The following is a 19,640-nucleotide window of genomic DNA, read 5'->3' on the forward strand; positions in this document are numbered from 1 at the left end:
TAAAACTATTTTTTAGGAGCCATTGCTAGCAATGCTACAGCTATACGTCACAGTTTTGCCATGCCCTCAGAAACCGAGCGTTTTGAGCCATCCCAAATTTCTTTCAGGACTCACTTCCAAATGTGCAAACCTCATTATCTGAAACTTTTGCATTTTTTAAATTTATTGTTTTACATACATAATACATACATAAGCCATACTACATATAATACTACCGTAAAACAGGGTTATAAGGGACAGGGACAGTTTTCGGGAAAATGTTTTAAATGTAATTTTGCCTTTTCATGTTAAACAGGAAGCTACTTTGTGTTGTTTTTTTCAAAGCATATATTCTTGAAGAAATCGTACAAAAAACATTTCCCCGAAAATTGTCCCTTATGAAGTCAATACATTTATTTAAATAAATAAAGTTACGTTGTATAATATTTAAGAAATACAAGAAGTATAACTTAAATGCAACATTGCAACTTACATTTAACCATATGTCACTAATTGTGGGACCTCTGAGATGTTGAAAAATACCATAAAATGAGACCTTTACAGTGGAAGCCACTGTTTGCAGGTAGACACGAATTACTGGGTGACAGCGATGGGGGACTGAGGTGTACTTGCGTAGGTGACAGTGGACGGTGCAGGAGGCCAGTCAGCCTGCTCCTGCAGCTTCAGAGTCAGATGGTTGTATTTAGTCTTTGGAGAACACCGTTCACAGCAGGTCATCCAAGAGAGGAAGCTCCAGCGGCCATTCATCACCTGACAGTTCAGCATAATTGAAAAACACAAAAAATGTGTCAATGAGACTTACACTGGAAAACATAGTGGAATTTGTTAACAACACTTGAAAAGGACAATTGTCTAGCAGTCTGGTGCAATCATGCAAATTCCCTATAAGCACAGTAAAGCTGTAAAACATAAAGCAAGATTTAGCAGGCGTTTTTTTTACGTGATTGATGCCCGAGCAGGGAATTGAACCCAGGCCTCCTGGCGGTGTGGCCTACACGCTAACCACCCGCCACCATGCACTATGATGCGCAAATTGTGTCGTAATACATTGCTACCTTATTATTTTATATTGTTATTAAGAATTGAAAAAGGGTACATGTTGAATACAGGAAGTGAACAAATACAGTTGTCAATCAAATAACTAAGGGTATAACAGGGGTTCAGTCCCCTTCCAGGTGGTGTAATTGTTGTGTAATTTTTCTTTTTGTGTTTTGCACATCTCGACTACAAAGATAAAAAATCTAGTGGTTAGCACGCAGGCCTCACAACTTGGAGACCCGGGTTCAATTCCACACTCGGCCATCTGTGTGTGGAGTTTGCATGTTCTCCCCGTGCATGCGTGGGTTTTCTCCGGGTACTCCGGTTTCCTCCCACATTCCAAAAACATGTTAGGTTAATCAGCGACTCCAAATTGTCCATAGGTATGAATGTGAGTGTGAATGGTTGTTTGTCTATATGTGCCCTGTGATTGGCTGGCCACCAGTCCAGGGTGGACCCCGCCTCTCGCCCGAAGACAGCTGGGATAGGCTCCAGCACCCCCGCAACCCTTGTGAGGATCAGCGATAGAAAATGAATGAATGAATGAATGTTTTCTGCATTTGGACTTATCATTATTCTTTATAAAAGATGTTTTGCGTTAGTATTTTGGAATGTTTGGAACAAATTAATTGGATTCACATTATTTTGATAAAGTTACATTTATAAATTATAATAAATAATAATTAATATAAATTATATAATTTATATAATTGATTCATTCATTCATTCATTCATTCATTCATTCATTCATTCATTCATTCATTCATTCATTTTCTACCGCTTTTCCTCACGGGGGTCGCGGGGGGATTTATATAATAATAATAATAATAATTATTATTATTATTTTTATACATTATAATTATTATAAATTATAATAATACATTATACATTATAAAAAATTATAACATTTTTGTACATTTCATTTTCAGTTGAATCTTTAGGAATAGATTAATGGCAAGGTTCCATTGTCATTTAAATTACTGCCTCCTACGGTTTGACTGCCTATCTAGAATATACAAGTATCTAAATACTCACAATAGAACGATGTAAATAGTACTTATTGAGACAAAGCCATGTAATGTACTGTTGCAATATAAAGTTGTATTCTAATCAGAAAAAAAGAGCAGAGCAAGTATGCAAGAATAAGAAAGAGATTTGTGAGTGAAAAAGAGATATGAAAATCCTGCCAACCTGTCCTGTGTTATTAGTGAGGGCATTGTTGGTTGACTTTGCCCACAGTTTGGTTTTAACAATGATCCACAAGGTGTCAATGATTAAAATCTGCGAAAGAGTAAGTGGGATTCACAGGATTACACATTTGGTTGATTTGCAGATGAATAATGAATAGAATTATTAATGTGCATGTGAAATGTTAATCAGTAATTGAAAATAAAAAAATGGTGATCGTACCTCTAGTGTGAAAGAGACAACACTATGTCCTAAAATAATCATGACGAGGGTTATGCGCCAGTCGTAGGGAATACACACAATCTGTCAGAAGGAAGAGTGACAGGATATCAGGGAATGAACCACAAATTGATTTTTTGTAAATCAGCTCCAGGTGTCCCTTGAATAAGGACTCTTAAAAACCCTTATGATTACCAAAAGAATAACAACATCTCACCAGCAATGCGTTGTCTATGACAGTAATGGGATGCAGCAAGATGACCAAGAAAAAAACATACAAAACAGCACAGGTCAACATAAATGGCCCTGAAATTGAGAACAAAAAGGGGTTTGTGAAACAAGATCACACATCATTTTAGACAGGAAATTGTTTCTGGTTTCAGGTAACTTCAAACTTGTATTGGTCTTACAGTTTTTATAGCTTGGTTCTCTGAAAGGTTTTCCTTTGGAGTAGACAACGCCTACAATCATGCCCTGGAAGGAGGTAACGAAGAAGAGGGAGGCGTTTTCAAAGGTTTTGACATATACGTCTTCTAGCTCAACGACAGCGCTGGTCTCATGACAGGTACTGTGACAGAGGGAGAGACAGTCGGTTAACGTATATACATTTCATGTTGAATGACATCAACTTTCAATACAACACCTGTACATAAAATGATAATGTTTGATAAATAAGGAATTATGTCATCTAATGTACCTGTAAAACACACAAAAATAACAAAATACCATGAATTCTGGTGCGTGAGCTGCACCGGTGTATAAGCCACACCCACTAAATACATCACAAAATGGCAAATTGTGGCGTGCACAAGTCTGGGATGACCAGGTAAGCTCATCATGAGCTATGAAAAAAACTCACAACTCACCGGAAATCATCACAGTTTGACTCACAGTGTCAATGTACAAAGAACACTAAATTCATCGCACAGCAACTTAACACTCAAAAGGTACACCTGAAATATACAAACATGTACCAATACGGGTTTAGTTGTATTTTAATTCAAGTAGGTGTATAAAAACACGTCTGTACGCTGGAGGGGAATGACAGAGGAAGCCGAGAGGAAGAAGCACTTGCTAATTAAGTCGCTCATTTGGAATAAAAAGTTACTCACGCTTTCTCAAGCGTTGTATACCAGCTCTGTTGTCGTACTAAGAAGAAAGCCAGCAGCTGGAAGAGCAGGCAGTTGAGGATCTGAGATAAAACAGAGAAAACCACTGGACCTGACTTTAGACTTGTCGGAGGGGTGCGTCGCATCAACTTCTTCCATGCCGGGTTCAAACTCACTAGACATTGAAAAAAAAATGCAGTTGGAAAATTATGTCATTCAGTACTTCAAGATTGTATCTGAACTACAGAAAATGTCTATTAAACTAATATGGTGTCTTAATGTTACTCACTTGTAAAGGGCAAAAATAAACCAATGGCAGTGTCAATACAAAGAAACTGGAGGCTTCCATAGCTGCTAAAAACCTGAAAAAAAGACAGGATTCTCATCAGTCACACCACACTAGGCAATAAACAACATATGCAGTATAAGAGTCACTTCTTCTCTCATTTGTTGTGGTTTGTCAAACAAACAAAAAAAATCCAAAAGTGAAATCATGCATATGTGCAAACACCTGCCAGGTCAGTTGAATGAAGGTAGAATATTGTGATAAACATACGCATCTCACAATTACAACAGTGGCTCTTATTGCACATGTTGATCTGAAATTTGAGGAGAGTCAATAGAGTTAGAGACATTAATTAATTTGTATAGGTGTCTCAATGAATGGGTGGTTATAGCCATTTTCTCATGAAGTGTGAAATGCTCTAAGTCGGTGCTATAATATGCAAATTGGCTTTTAAACCTTCCTATTTTTTAATTGGTCTGTGGGGTTGAATTGAACTCCAATCAAATTGAGATGATATTATTGAGATGCTGAGATAGTTACCGAGTACAACAGAATCATGCCAAAGGTCAGGATGATGCTGTTGAGGGCTATGAATTTGAACACACAGAAAGACGTTACAAGAGCAGCACGGCCCTCCCTGTGAACAGCAAAAAAAAAAAAACAATGATGATTTTTCCGTAGCATGCATGGATCTTTTTTTTTTTTCCTTTCAGATCGGTATTTGTGTCAAGTGTGTTGATGAAATCACATTCACAAGTAGAAATGCGGTACTTAATATAGGACATGATATAATTGCCTCATTTGCTAGTGTGTACTACCTGATGAGGTTGGTAACACAGGAGATGTTTGGGATGGAGGAAGTGAAGGGGGAAGCTACGGAGGCCTCCAGTTCAGAGAGAGCGATACCAGTGTGAGCTTTCTTCAAGGCCTGCAAGCAGTACGAGCACAAAAAAATGAAGATTTACTGATTTGCTATTAAACAAATTGCCCAGAATATATACAAAGTGCAGGATGCACGGTGGTCGAGTGGTGAGCACGGGTTTTCTAGCCTACAGCCCTGAAGATGTTACGCGCTAATGATGGATCTGCGCGATTGATCGATAGCACGGCGCCCAAGATGGATCCATCGTTAGCGCACAAATCGAGCGATTTCTGCGCTCACGATCGATGGTATATTACCAGTTTGTTTAAGTGCCAACAGATGGCAGCGCTGAGCAAGAATCAACAAGAAGTGGATGCATGCAAATTTAAAATCTTTGATTAATTGTCAAGCAGTTCACTTTGTTACCGTTCTTGGCGGGGGGGGGGGGGGGGGGGGAGTGTGAACCCTAACCCCTAACCATGTCATTGTATGCAATTAGCAGATCAATGATTGTCATTACATCGTCAGCGCAGTGTCAAAGCATCGGTCTACAGCGCAAGGCAGTTATATCCATCGTGAGCGCAGAAATCGATCGATTTGTGCGCTAATGATGGATCCATCTTAGGCGCAGGACTATCGATCGATGGCGCAGATCCATCGTTAGCGCGTAATATTTACAAAGTGTAGGATGCACGGTGGTCTAGTGGTTAGCACAGGTTTTCTAGCCTTGTGAGGAGTAGTGGAAAATGAATGAACGAATAGACAAAGTGTGATACATACTGTGTATACTCACCCCACAATCATTAGCGCCATCCCCACACATCCCTACAATGTAACTGGAAGGTAAATAAAGACAGATTGATAGCATTGTGCTCTAAAATGATAAGACAATGGATAAACGGACAAAGAATACAACTGACTCAATGTTCTGTAGTACTTGTACTAGCTGAGTCTTCTGGTCTGGAGTCATTCGAGCAAACACAGTGGCTCTAAGGAGCAACTGTACGAGGAGAAACAAAGTGATTAGACACCGATATTAAAATCTATTAAAATGTATCTTAGTACCTTCTGAACAAGTTCTGGAAAGTGTTCAGTGATGATAGCGAAGGATTGACCACTCATAGCGAAGTGATAGCCCGGCATCTCCTCTTCTTTCACTCCCTCCTCAGCGAAAAGTACCTCAAGAGCCTAAATGGGAGCGATTCCAGACCACAAACTCCATGGTCACATAAAATGAAACTTTGAAAGAGTTCTGAGCTTCCAGGAAGAAATTAAAGCTAGGCATTATAGGCAAACTAGTTCCTATGTTCAGTTAAAAACTAGCTAACCCTCAAATGTCCCTTGACTGTTATGACTCTTACCAGTAGGGGGCGCCAGAAGACAAGAAGATGCTATTGATTAACTTTATTAACTTGCAACAGATGTATATCTCATTATCATTAGCTTTTGGCCTTAAATCATTTTCCCATCGCATATAAATCAAATCAATTAATTTGTTTATACTTTAAAAAGGCAACATAAAGTGCTTTACAATAAAATAATTCTTAACATGTCCAAGTACACTCATTGGCACACACAGACACAATACACAAGCTAAGTTTGGAACTACAGAAAAGCATTGTAAATATCCTCAGGGCGAAAAGTAAAACAAAGTAAATAGAGCAGTACAATTAAAGGAAGATGCTGTTTAAAGATGCTAACATATTCTGCAATCTTATTACCTTAAAATGTAAAAACTGGTGTCATTTTACCTGATTGTTGTCCAAAACTGGGTTGTCAGCGTAGCGCCAAGTGATGCTAGCAGGGTTTTCATCAATTGGAGGAACAGCATCAGCAATAATAACCTTCTCATGGGCTTGAACCATCCCACAATCTCGAGCCACTGATATGGCTGTCAATATGTTGTCACCTAACAGCACAACAAAGTCGAGGAAACTTACAGACATTAAACACATGACAAGTAATTTGGTTTATTTTGCTTACCTGTCGCCATCAAAGTACGAATGTTGGCTTGCCGTAACTCAAGCAACACGCCGGCAGTCTGTTCTTTGATTTTGTTCTGCATGATGATCAAGCCAAGGAAGTCCATGTTGGACTCGAGCTCCTCTCTGCACACACACACACACACACACACACACCAAATGATGAAGATTTTCTTTGCAGTCTAGATTCCCACTATTGATACTGAATGGTGACGGATATCCATTGTATATAATAGATGGTGCATCTCAATAACTCATGTTATAATGATCAAAATGACTAAGAAATACATTATTGAAATATTTCACTGTGTGTAGTCAATCTATAGAATATAAGCGTTGTTGCAGCATTGTTGTGTAAATACTGTGAAGACATTATTTCATTCATTCATTCATTTTCTACCGCTTTTCCTCACAAGGGTCGCGGGGGATGCTGGAGCCTATCCCAGCCGTCTTCGGGTAAGAGGCGGGGTACACCCTGGACTGGTGGCCAGCCAATCACAGGGCACATATAGACAAACAACCATTCACACTCACATTCATACCTATGGACAATTTGGAGTGGCCAATTAACCTAGCATGTTTTTGGAATGTGGGAGGAAACCGGAGTACCCGGAGAAAACCCACGCATGCACGGGGAGAACATGCAAACTCCACACAGAGATGGCCGAAAGTGGAATTGAACCCTTGTCTCCTAGCTGTGAGGTCTGCGCGCTAACCACTCGACCGCCCAGCCCAAAAACACTATGTGGCCTGCAAAAATAATTATGCAAATGTTTGGGCTGTTTCTGTAATTATGCTAATTGTATCAAAATAAATGCATATACCGACTGAGGTCTTGGACTTCAGACCAGGACAAGGTGGACTCCAGTTGGTGATGTGCCAAGGCAATGACTCTGAAACCCTGCCGGGTGTAATTCTCCAACATTTCTGTGAAAGTGTCTGGGACTGTGGAGGCAAACGTAGCAGGTCAGTCAGTCATGAAATGCATTGCACTGTGTATCCCACTTGGGCATATTCCCTAAACTGCGTGTTGTCACATGCCTGTGTGCGGTTTGCAGAGATTCACTACAGTCTCTGGTGCTCCTTTCAGGTAGACATCAAAATGTGTTTTTCCCTGTTGTCTGACCACCACACTCATCCTTTTTAGTGTTGAGGAGAAGCGGATGTGGCGCACAATCCCAAACCCATCACACTGAAACATCAATGTCATAGTATCTTTTAGGAATTGTACATTTCTATAACAGACATATTGTAAAGGATCAAGTGAATAACAACCCGGGGCTTCATCTATAAAAAATGTACATAGACATTTAAGTATGATAGAAACCCAAAATGTACTTATGAAAAATGGCGTACACACACATTCACAAATTTTTTTAGCGCTATTTTTTCATGCAATGATGGCTTTCGCTTTACTGCTTAATATGTGACATGTAAAGTGCATACGTTGGTGCACATTCTCACGCCAGGTTGTGTTTTTATTATAAAATATGGATGTCCGATAATTATAGGTTATCACATGGTTTGTCCGCGTGCCAGTCTGATACTGACACTTGGGGGCCTGGCCTGATACCAGACAAACCATGTGATGATCTTATTATCACATACTCTTTAATCATGAGCTTATTATCATGTACTATTTAATCAAAAGACCATTTTGTTTCCAGAAAATGTTCAGTTTATTACATGTATTATATCTAAACCGTGTAAACACAATAATTGCAAAAATATTTAGACAATAATATTTTATCAACAGTCTTATCTTATCAATGTCTGACAATTAAAGTTCCATTAATCAAGTTTGGGTTTTTTGGTGACTGGAGAAGCACTAGGCACTAAGCACTCGTGTGCTGTTCTCTGATTGGTTGTTTCACAGGCACAATACCAGAGCAGCGCGCTCTGAGTGGACAGCTACGGGGGCTGATACTGGACATGGTTAAACTCTATATTTTATCAGTATCACTGCCCTGGGCTTTGACACAGTATCATTTCGGCCTTTTCCCATATCATTCATGGGCGGTTTCTAGGGTACAGGTCCAATTAATACTGTAGTATGTGATAATTGTCAGTACAGATAATTATCGGTCCAATATCAGCATAAAAATGTAGTATCGGTTGATAACCTTATTGTATTGTTTCCCGATTATGAAAACCGATATTTAAAAAATGCTGTATACTACACATATGTGTTCATTCCATCACAGTAGATACAGCATTTTACACATATCGGTATCAGCTAATATCGGTACTGGAAATTGAGAGTTGGACAATATAGGCATATGAAGCCAATATCGTCCATCCCTAGTTATTAGAAATTGTATAAAAATTGCGTGGAAAGCAGCATACGCAACTTTTCGGCCTTGTTATGTGCGTTTGTAGAGCTTTATAGATGAAACCCCTGGTCATTCAACACTCAACATGAAGGGATTACCTGATGTGGATGTCTCACAAGCGTGGAAATTTTAGCACTGTAAAGTACATTATGTTCTTCCGTTGGCTCCTCGAGGACCTGAACAAAAACATAACCTTATAACATCTAAAATGAAGCACATTCTATAGACATTCATAAGCAAAATTATTTTTTTCTATTGGAAAGAGTTCTTAAGTAACATTTATACATTCTCAATAGTAATGCAAGTGTAAAAAGAAGTTAACCAAAATTTTGTGTATTTTAGTCTCTGTTAGATGTACGTGTGTCTGAGCCTCTCCTCACCATTCCTGTGGATCTGAACACCTTCAGGTCCAAAGGGTCACCACAGAGTTTGTCGTCTATGGTCGCCAGTGAGTGGCAGGTACCCATGCAGGTGACAAACAAAGTCTTCACCAGACTTTCTATAGCTGCCTCAGTCTCTGGAGGTGAAAACCTGCGCGGTACAAGGAGGAAGCCACTCACAGGTCATGAGATGTTTTGTCACTTTGTCATAACACCCTTAAAATACCAATGGCGCTACTCTGTTTACAACTTTTTTTGTGGTTACAATGCACTAGCTTATACTACTTATTGACCTAAGCGGTTTTGGTCTGCAGTGATGCGGACTATGCACTGGTCTGTTGTTTTGAAGAGAGAGCTGAGACAAAAAGACAAAGCTCTCAATGTAGCAGTTGATCTACGTTCCTACCCTCACCTATGGTTATAGGAGCTTTGGGTAGTGACCAAAAGGACAAGATCGAGGGGACAAGCAGCGAAACCCAGAGGAGGTAAGACACCTTGGGGGACACCCAGAAGAGACACCTCACCCAACCTTGAATAAGTGGAAGAAGATGGATGGATAGTTCATAAAAAGGGGGATCGGTCATGTATAGTTGTATATAGCCTACACAGAGAAAGGACAAGGTCATCCTCGTTGTTCCTTGCCAACCGCTTGCTCTTAATTGTGTCTCTCAAGCACGAAGCCGACTCACCCAATGTTAGTGCACCAAAGAAAAGGAAAGCCAACAACATGCAAGCGAAACCAGACATTGTAAAAATGCTCACAGTGGGGAGAAACACCAAAACAACATAGGCTGCATTCTTGGTCCAAAACAAGAAATATTTTATGGTAATGGTAAAATCAGTAACTGTTACATTTGTTCACTTCCTGCTTTCTTAATATAGTTTAAGGGTTTTTTTTTTTTTTCGTTTTAATTTGTGTCATAATTGGTAATGTAATGGTTTTATTTCATTTGAACATGCATCAGATTACAATTGAATGCATCCCATAAGCAGTTCCCAGTTCCTCATGTCCAAAAGGAGTAGGAAGAAGCAAAGCTTATTAAATCCTACCCCTCCATCTGGTACTTTTACAATCAGTAACTGTTACATTTGTTCACTTCCTGCTTTCTGAAATACAGTTCAAGGTTTTTTTTTTTTTAATTTTTAAATTTTTTAATTTTTTGTCCCGTACCGAAGTACGAGGTGATATGACCATCCAATGACATAATGTGTACCATAGTAAGTGTCAATATAGTGATATATATAGCACATCATGACTGGTTCAAGACTCTTCATCCTTGTATTTAGCAAACATCAACTGATTGTATTGTTTCTTGAATTGGCTCATCGTTGTGCATTGTTTGATTTCCTTACTCAATCCATTCCATAGTTTGATTCCACATACTGAAATGCTATGGCTTTTTAACGTAGTCCTAGCATAGAAGTGTTTCAAATGTACTTCTTCCCTGAGAAGTATTGGATGACATTTTTAGGTAATTGGTTATTTTTAGCCTTATGCATTATTTTAGCTGTTTGAAGATGAAATATATCAGCAAGTTGAAGTATTTGTGATTTTAGAAATAAGGAGTTAGTATGTTCCCTGTATTATGAATTATCCTTACTGACCTTTTTTGCAGTACATTTAGCGAATGAAGATTGCTTTTATAGTTATTACCCCATATTTACACACAATAAGTAAGATATGGTAGAGGCAGAGAGCAATAAAGAGTGTGGAGTGATTTCTGATTGAGAACAAATTTTGCTGTGTTCAATACTGCAATGTTCTTTCTAGGTGTTGCATGATTGTTGTATATAGAAACAAAACCCCATGTAAAAAGTTCCACTTACATGCCATCCTCAGCTCTCTGAATACACCACAGGTTCAAAGTGTCCTCAGTGAGAGTACCAGTCTAAAGTCAAAATACGGACAATACAAATGAAGTAAATGTCCGGTAATCAGGCATCACAACACTTTGATCTGTTAGATAGGAATTGATCTCAGTTATAAAGCACAATTGGAAGCACCTACAGAGCCTTAGCACAATGAAATAATAAAAGAAAAGTTTTTTCAATTCAACACACCTTGTCAAAACAAACCAGGTTCAGCTGACCAGCGATGTTGATTCTCTGCGGACTGGTACAAAAGATACCGACCCGCTTCATGCGGCGCTGTGCATTCACAAGACCAGCAGTCAAAGCCAGGGGTAATATCGGGGCCACAGCGATGGTGACGATGTTTAAACAATCAAAGATGATATAATCGGCAGGAAACTGGATGGGACGGGAAAGGGACAATCAATACTACGCAGTATTCAGTAGCCTGACAGTAGCTCACGTTTCAGCGACCACTTAATTACTTCTTCTTCAGGAACACAACACAGATTATACTTTTGTTTATGGAGAATGGTCTAAGGCAGGGGTCTCAAACACGCGGCCCGCGGGCCAAATGTGGCCCGCAGGTCACTAGTTTGAGGCCCCCGCCTTGATATGAAAGGTTAATGTTAGTGCGGCTAGCGCAAGTTTGATATGGATGCTGTATGGTATCATGTACCCAGAAAAAATTATTACGTTTGATTAATGTTCATGTTAAAGGTTAAATAACTGTTAATAGTTATCCTCCCTATCCGTGTGGAAGTGGTAAGTTTTTTGGCTATTTAAGTTTAAATGAAATAACTTGAAGGCTACCGTTTAGGTCGCTAACTCTCTAGTTTGCGAGTTAGCATGTGTCTCAAGACCCTGCAGTTGCGCAATATGTTGTAAATAAAAAGAGTATAAATGTGACTATAGTCGTGTTTTGTCATGTCTACAGGGCTCTAATAATGCTTTGTGAATTTTAATCTGAAAAAAATAATTTGTCTACCCACCAACTATATGTGGTTTCTTAAGTTTTTATTATTTGCCGTTTTATTATTATTTTTTTTATTATTATTATTTTATTATTATTATTATATACCTTCTTTATTTACACTAACCACTGTAATATATCATGTCAACATTTGCATTTGCTGGTCATTAATAAATGATCTAAAAGCCATACCTCATTTATTACACCATTGACAATGCCGTAGATGACGGAAACCACTGCCAGCCCCACCATACACATCAGGAAATGCATAGCATCACGGTGCAGCTTAAAGTCGGTGGGTTTGGGGTAGATGACGGAGCGCATAAGCTGGCCCTTCTCTGTACTGAAGCCTGTCGAATCATGTAAGGTGTGATAACGTGCTGTTTTTAAAAAGGTTACCTTAGTATGTGGTTGAACTGTTTGCATTACCTGTTCTGACCACGACCACTTTCACCAGCTCATCAGCGTAGTAACGACTCTGGATAACATAGGAGCCACAGAAGAGGGTGTGTAGCTTGTGTTCCTCTGTACTGTACACCCTGTCTGCATCCTCGCCTGAAGTTGGCACACTGGTCTTAGTAACTGGAACGCTCTCCCCTGAAGGTCCAAACCCACAGAGACAAAGAACAACTTTGAGAGAAATGCAATCTCCACGTCTGTGAATTTGAACATTGTAATTTTATGATGAGAGCTCTTCATTGGACACTACACTCTCTGACCTCCCGAAGCTATGCTTCTCTGTTTACAGTGTTAGCAATGTCTCCAGGAAGTGTTTCTTCAGGTGTAAGGGAAAGCAAATTTTTTCAAAACTCCTCCTTTTTTTAAACTCCTGATGAGGCAAACATCAGGCAAAAGCGGTTGAAGTTCCTGATTCCCTACCAGTAATCTGGCAAGGCTGTTTGACACTGGACTGTTTGGTGAACATGGGCCACTATGCAGCTGGACTAGCCGACAAACTTGCTGAAGCCTGATGCCTTTTAGACATAGACATAGATATAGACATAGACTTTCTTTATTGTCATTGCACAATAACACAGCAGTGAAATTGCCAACAAAATGTTGTTGCCGGGCTCCCATTTAATAATAAATAATAAATAATAAATAATAAATAATAAATAATAAATAATAAATAATAAATAATAAATAATAAATAATAAATAATAAATAATAAATAATAAATAATAAATAATAAATAATAAATAATAAATAATAAATAATAAATAATAAATAATAATGTGGAGAATAAATAGATTACATCAAATATGAACAATGTACATATCATATAATCAACTCCTATGCCATTTATCAACTCCTATAGTTCGGTTCGGCAGCTATCAGAAGTCCTCGTGAGCACTTGGGAGTGTGACTAACCACAGCGGAATGGGAGTGCTAGAGTCGGGCCATGGTTGGAATATATTAAATATTGTCTTTAATATTGTGAAAATGTTTTTTCTTTTATAACTTCTTTAAATACATAGTAAATATTGTTTATTATATATATTATTATATATTATTATATTATATATATATATTTCTGTTTTTAGAAATGTATTTGTATTGAAATCATTTTATCAATATTTTGTCAAATTACATTTATCAATTTGTATGTATGCATGTACGTACAAAGATGCAAAAGACATGACGAATGCCAACCTGTCAACATGCTCTCATCGACAGTGCAGGCGCCGCAGACGAGCACGGCATCACATGGCATGATCATTCCATCCGTCGGAATCGTGATGACATCACCTGGCACGAGCTCTGTTGACATGACCTGTTCAAAGTCTGGACATTGCAAAAGAAGACATTGTTAACTGATATCTCTTACTACGACTCGTTGTTGTGATTTTTAAATCGAAAATTCATGAAAAACCTGCCTTCATTTCCTCGGCACACTGAAACCTGTACCACGTTGTGTGCTACCACCATGCCACTTAGTCTCCTGTAGTACTAGAATAAGGACAAACGTTTCATTTGCTCAGTGTATACAGTATGCACCCTACATTAATTATCATTAAATAATAATAACTTAAATTGTAGCTTGACTCACCTTTTTAAGGCTGTACAGAGAGACGATTAATAAAATGGCTGACATTAAAAGCATGGCTAAAGCGTAATGGTAGTAGTCCTCAAGAGACCACACCACAACAGCAAAAAGCTGGAAGATGTAAAATGGATTCAAGACCTTGAGAAAGAAAAAAAAAAGAAAAAAATCACAAAAGAACCAAAGAGTTAACCTAACACCATTTAAATGTTTCTTTTGTTTGTTTATTTTTTTTTTTTTTACCTCATATACTAATAGCTCGAATAAAGATGGCACTTTTACGTCAATTTCATTCTTGCCAAAAAACAAAGCTCTGTTGATGACACAAATTATATTTGGCTGACATGTGAGATCAGGCATGAGGAAAAAGTCAAATCATTTAATGTTGGTACCTGTAATCCTGCAGGGTTTTTGGGAGTCCAGAGCTGTGGTCGGTGTGGATGTGTCCACAGCTTACGTGGGTATCCTCCAAGCCCCTGAACAAACATTCACAATTATATCTACTGACCTATTGTGCTCATTTATGGCTCTTTGTATTCAGTTGTGGACTCCTATAGATCCGCTTCACACAATAAGCAGCACAGAAAGCTTTCTAGATCTTCCAGAATCTGTACCTATTCAGCTGTATTTTTTCGTGCTTCCACCTGTTTTAATGTATTCCACCCATAGCCGAGAATTTTCGGTGTTGCTGATAAACCCAACTTTATAGACTTTATAAACCCTGACTGATCTTTTTAAAAAGTCTGCTTTTAACATGGCTGCATGGCGGTCAAGTGGTGAGACACGAATTTTTGACTGCAATTCTACATTTTGTTACTGTAAAGGTTATTGTTTTTGATGTAGATATATTTACACTTATTTTGAACAGCACGTGGGCGGCACGGCGGGTGAGTGGTTAGCGCGCAGACCTCCCAGCTAGGAGACCAGGGTTCAATTCCACCCACTGCCATCTCTGTGTGGAGTTTGCATGTTCTCCCCGTGCATGCGTGGGTTTTCTCCGGGTACTCCGGTTTCCTCCCACATTCCAAAAACATGCTAGGTTAATTGGCCACTCCAAATTGTCCATAGGTATGAATGTGAGTGTGAATGGTTGTTTGTCTATATGTGCCCTGTGATTGGCTGGCCACCAGTCCAGGGTGTACCCCGCCTCTCGCACAAAGACAGCTGGGACCCTCTGCGACCCTCGTGAGGAAAAGCGGTAGAAAATGAATGAATGAATGAATGAATGAACAGCACCTGCCACTTTTATATTTATATTGTTATTCCTTGTTTTTAATTTTTATCCTTTTCCTTATTCTTATTTTTACTTTCTATAAAACGTACTGTGGAGTTGCACTCAAATTTCGTTATATGCAATACAATGACAATAAAGGCTCTTAACAGGTCCCCTTTTAATATTGACAAATGAAGATCAATCATAGAAGTGTTTTATGATGGAAACATACGTACTTGTAGGGCACAAAGTTCTGTGTCTCTTCATTCCAGTAGTATTTGATGCTGTGGTGGGTGAAGTAGTGGACCTGTGAAAAGCAGAGAGAGGAAAGGGGTTCGGATGTTTGGTTTAAAATATGAGCATCCATCAGAACTACAAGCCTAACATGTCACAACCAGATTTTATGAAATGGATGGAATTGTACATAACAATATAATTCAACATTAAGTCAGTAAATCACTAACAAATCAGATGGTAGCGTCTAACCTTGCATATACAGATATGTCTCTCAAGTTGGAGTACTCCCTATTCATCCATTCAATTAAAAATGATCAGGGACAAAAATTACAATAAGAATGAAATAAAGTACATATATAAAACTACCATTGACACAATAATGCACCTTAACATTCTCTCTATGGGAAATTTTCCCATTTTGCTTCTTATGTTCGTCTCCGCCCTGTGAGTGAGTTGTCAATTCCACACTATCGAAGGGGGTCTTCCCTGGAGCCGAAATCACGTGGACTTTGGCAGCAAACCACCGTTTGAAATCATCCTGTGACAACAACAAAACAGAGTTTCATTTTATTTTGAATAAAACTAAGCTTATCGTCATCAAGCACGTATGGTTAGAAACTAGAGTAGTTGTGCTGTTTTATTCATTTTTAGTCACATGGGGTATGTGACTAAAAATGAATAATGAATGAATGACGACCTGTGTACCCCACTTTTGGGAATCTTGGCTATGGAAAACTCTTTTTCACATTGTGTTTACAGTACGTTAGCAGGATTTAGCAACAAAATCATAATCAATTTCCACAAAACAAAATGAATATTTTTTTTTTATGGCCATAATAAACTATTTTTTAAAATACTTTTACATTACAATACATTTGTGTCCATGTGGCATCCATTCTAATATTGCATTAATGTAGTTCCTTATTTACATGTTGACACAACCATGTTTCATTCATTCATTCATTTTCTACTGCTTATCCTCACAAGGGTCGCAGGGGTGCTGGAGCCTATCCCAGCTGTCTTCGGGCGAGAGGCGGGGTACACCCTGGACTGGTGGCCAGCCAATCACAGGGCACATATAGACAAACAACCATTCACACTCACATTCATTCATCACATTCATACCTATGGACACTTTTTGGAATGTGGGAGGAAACCGGAGTGCCCGGAGAAAACCCACGCATGCACGGGGAGAACATGCAAACTCCACACAGAGATAGCCGAGGATGGAATTGAACTCGGGTTAGAGCTACTCATCCACAAACACGCACAAATGTTTGACTGCAAGCAATGCAAAAACATAAAGGGCATTTTGGATTGGGGTTGACCATACCGTGGTCCTGAGCAGCAGCCAACGCGCCTCCTTCAGGGAGGTTTTAGTGCAGGTGGCTTTGACCCCCCACCAAGGCAGCCAGTAGAGCAGCAACAGCAGAAGACCGCCGGAGCAAACAGTTGCCATTCCAAACAGGATGGTTTTCCACATACAGGGTCGGTACCCCCATGTTTCCTGCATGGAGGGAACATACGGCATGATTGACTGTACATAAGATACAGCATGACACAATCTAAAGACACCGTGGGCCATTTGGAGTTCCCCAAGGATCATTTTTGGGGCTACTTCTTTTGATTTGATTTTTTTTTTCTTGCTAAATGTATTTGTATTTTTTGTAAAATTTTAGATTTTTTTTTATTTTGTCAAATCCAATTTTAAATGATTACTGTTTATTATTTATTAATGAATAATCAATATGACAATTGACTTCTTATTAATTAACCATTAATAATAGGCAATGGTGAGCCATTTGGAGTTCCCCAAGGATCCTTTTTGGGGGCTACTTCAGATGGTGTCACAGGTGGATTCGCCCTGCAATATGATCTTATGTGGCCCATGAAAGCCTGGAAATAATGCACAATCAAAAAGACGATAAAAGTCGATATATTATTCAATATTATGTAATATTATTCAATATTATTTATTAATTTGTTTGACTTTTTAAAATATGGTTAGATTTTTTATTATTTTTATTTATTGTCTTTAATATTGTGAAAATATTATTTTATTGTATAACTTATTTAGACAATACGATGTGAAAATAATATAAATAATAAATATAAATTAATAAATAACTTAATATAAATAATAATAATAATAATGGAATAATGTAAATAATAATCTTGTCATAATATAATTTGGCAATCTTACTTTAATATGCTTTCACAATTACAAGAGGCCCTCTGAGATTAATCGTAACTGGCTCACCGATGACTGACTCCCCTGAATTAGTATTTGTCTCATGACTCAATGACACTCCAAATGAAGCAGAATTAATTTGGCGAAGCAGGACCAAAATGGCAAGGTGTGATTACCATCTCATCCTCCTGGCCCTGGTTGATGAACTTCTCTTCTTGGGTCTTCATGCTGATAAAAGAGAACAGATAACTATCTAACTGATAAACGGTCTAATATGGTGAGAAATGTATGGCATTTCTTTGCATTATATTGTCTGATTGGCAAGAATAATGATGTCATATGATTATTAAATCACATTCCGCAGAAAGTCATTGCATCGGATAAATGTCCCTGCAAACATTATATTGACGCCATGCTGACAAACAGAAACGGTCTAACGGTATCCGCCTTCCAGATTGGCTCGTCGCAGCCTGGTCTCAAATTTCTGCAGTATTTGATCAGGAAATGTGCAAATGTAGTACTTTGTTACCTAAGATACTAAGAAATATTCAAAATAATTGGAATCATACAGAAAAAATATTTAAACAGTTTCAATGGACAAATATTCATATTCATTTTGTGTATTCGTTTTTGTCTGCCCTGACCACATACCACTGATGAAAGGGCGGGACAGTACATCAAAACGTATCAATATTGACACGCGCTATCTGCATATTGCTAAACATGTTTCAAAAGACATATTTACATATTTATGTTCTGTCCTGCACGCACTTATATCGTGTTTGCCCAAGGTCAGTCAGGAAGTAAGAGAGACAAGAGAAGACAAGAGGAGACGGTAGAACTAGAACCACCACTGAGGCATCAGCATTTGTTACTCCGGCTCACTCCTCCCCCTCTAAACCTAAACATCTAACCTAAAGTCGCAGCGATGTGGACCGTAAAAGCTGTGATTGGTCAGCTTTTATTAATTTTTTTTAATTTTTAAATTTCTCAAACTGCGGTCCCAAAACCCCCAAAAGTTTGTGAACCATCAGTCTGAAGTACACTAGGCAGAACAAAAAGTAAGGAGCTCCTGTAAAAGGTCAGTGGTCCAAAAAAGTTTGAGAACCCCTGGCGTATCCAAGTGCAAGTCCGTTTTTTTGTTTTTTTTTTGATGTTCGGCATGTCCCTGAATGCATCTCACATTCTCGTCATGAGAATGAGCAAGTGTCATTCGCGGGATGAACGACTCAAAACGACATTCATTTCTGAAATACTGGGCAAAACTATCCAATGATATTCTGCATCAAAAGCGTAAAAGTTCAGAAACAGAATTCTAAAAATAAAATAAATGGGAATTGAGTGAATTGAATGGAATACTAACAAAAGTGATTCCTACAAAATGACGTTGTTTTCTAGCAAATAAAGGAGTTCTTAGTTGGGACATTCTTCTCTGTCTGATAGAATAAATACATGGAACTCACACATCCCCTCAGACAAGACCAGTTCTAGCCGTATTTGGCATAAAAACGACATATCGGTTCATATTGGTATTTTTTTTTCCAGCCAATAATGATATTGACACACAAGTGATGATACTTCTAACGTGTTTCGTTCATGGGTGTTCAATTAGAATTTCATCATTTTTCAATGTTTCATATTTTTCCCAGATGTTTGTGCCACATACGAATGTGCCACTTTGCAAAATGTATCATTGCATTTTAGAATTGGATTATTTTAGTCAACTAATTGCAG

General features: G+C 38.4%; 1 protein-coding gene across 1 annotated transcript; it reads right to left on the reverse strand.

Annotated features, from left to right (window-relative positions):
• Window positions 1–202: 202 nt before the first annotated feature.
• LOC131129551 (polyamine-transporting ATPase 13A3-like) lies at window positions 203–18,133 on the reverse strand. Its single transcript, XM_058073225.1, has 31 exons — window positions 18,083–18,133; window positions 17,049–17,222; window positions 16,101–16,253; window positions 15,715–15,785; window positions 14,658–14,741; window positions 14,509–14,578; window positions 14,272–14,406; window positions 14,099–14,171; window positions 13,875–14,006; window positions 12,651–12,818; window positions 12,414–12,571; window positions 11,459–11,647; window positions 11,225–11,286; window positions 9,398–9,548; window positions 9,103–9,193; window positions 7,726–7,899; window positions 7,509–7,629; window positions 6,686–6,810; window positions 6,454–6,611; window positions 5,768–5,866; window positions 5,623–5,702; window positions 5,496–5,538; window positions 4,659–4,768; window positions 4,381–4,477; window positions 3,844–3,916; window positions 3,558–3,729; window positions 2,856–3,013; window positions 2,663–2,751; window positions 2,449–2,529; window positions 2,230–2,319; window positions 203–750 (listed from the first exon to the last, which is right to left on the reverse strand). Exons 1-31 carry the CDS (start codon window positions 18,131–18,133, stop codon window positions 574–576), a joined length of 3,609 nt encoding a protein of 1,202 aa, XP_057929208.1. The 3' UTR covers window positions 203–573.
• Window positions 18,134–19,640: the final 1,507 nt, after the last annotated feature.

Source organism: Doryrhamphus excisus, chromosome 1 (assembly GCF_030265055.1).
Source record: "Doryrhamphus excisus isolate RoL2022-K1 chromosome 1, RoL_Dexc_1.0, whole genome shotgun sequence".
Lineage (NCBI taxonomy): Eukaryota > Metazoa > Chordata > Actinopteri > Syngnathiformes > Syngnathidae > Doryrhamphus > Doryrhamphus excisus.

Coding starts and splice junctions, on each gene's coding strand:
- LOC131129551 (XM_058073225.1), bottom strand. CDS start 18,133: ATGAAGACCCAAGAAGAGAAGTTCATCAACCAGGGCCAGGAGGATGAG. Junction 14,579..14,657: donor AAAACCCTGCAGGATTACAG/GTACCAACATTA, acceptor TGTCATCAACAG/AGCTTTGTTTTTTGGCAAGA. Junction 7,900..9,102: donor ACATCAGGTAATCCCTTCAT/GTTGAGTGTTGA, acceptor AATTCCTAAAAG/ATACTATGACATTGATGTTT.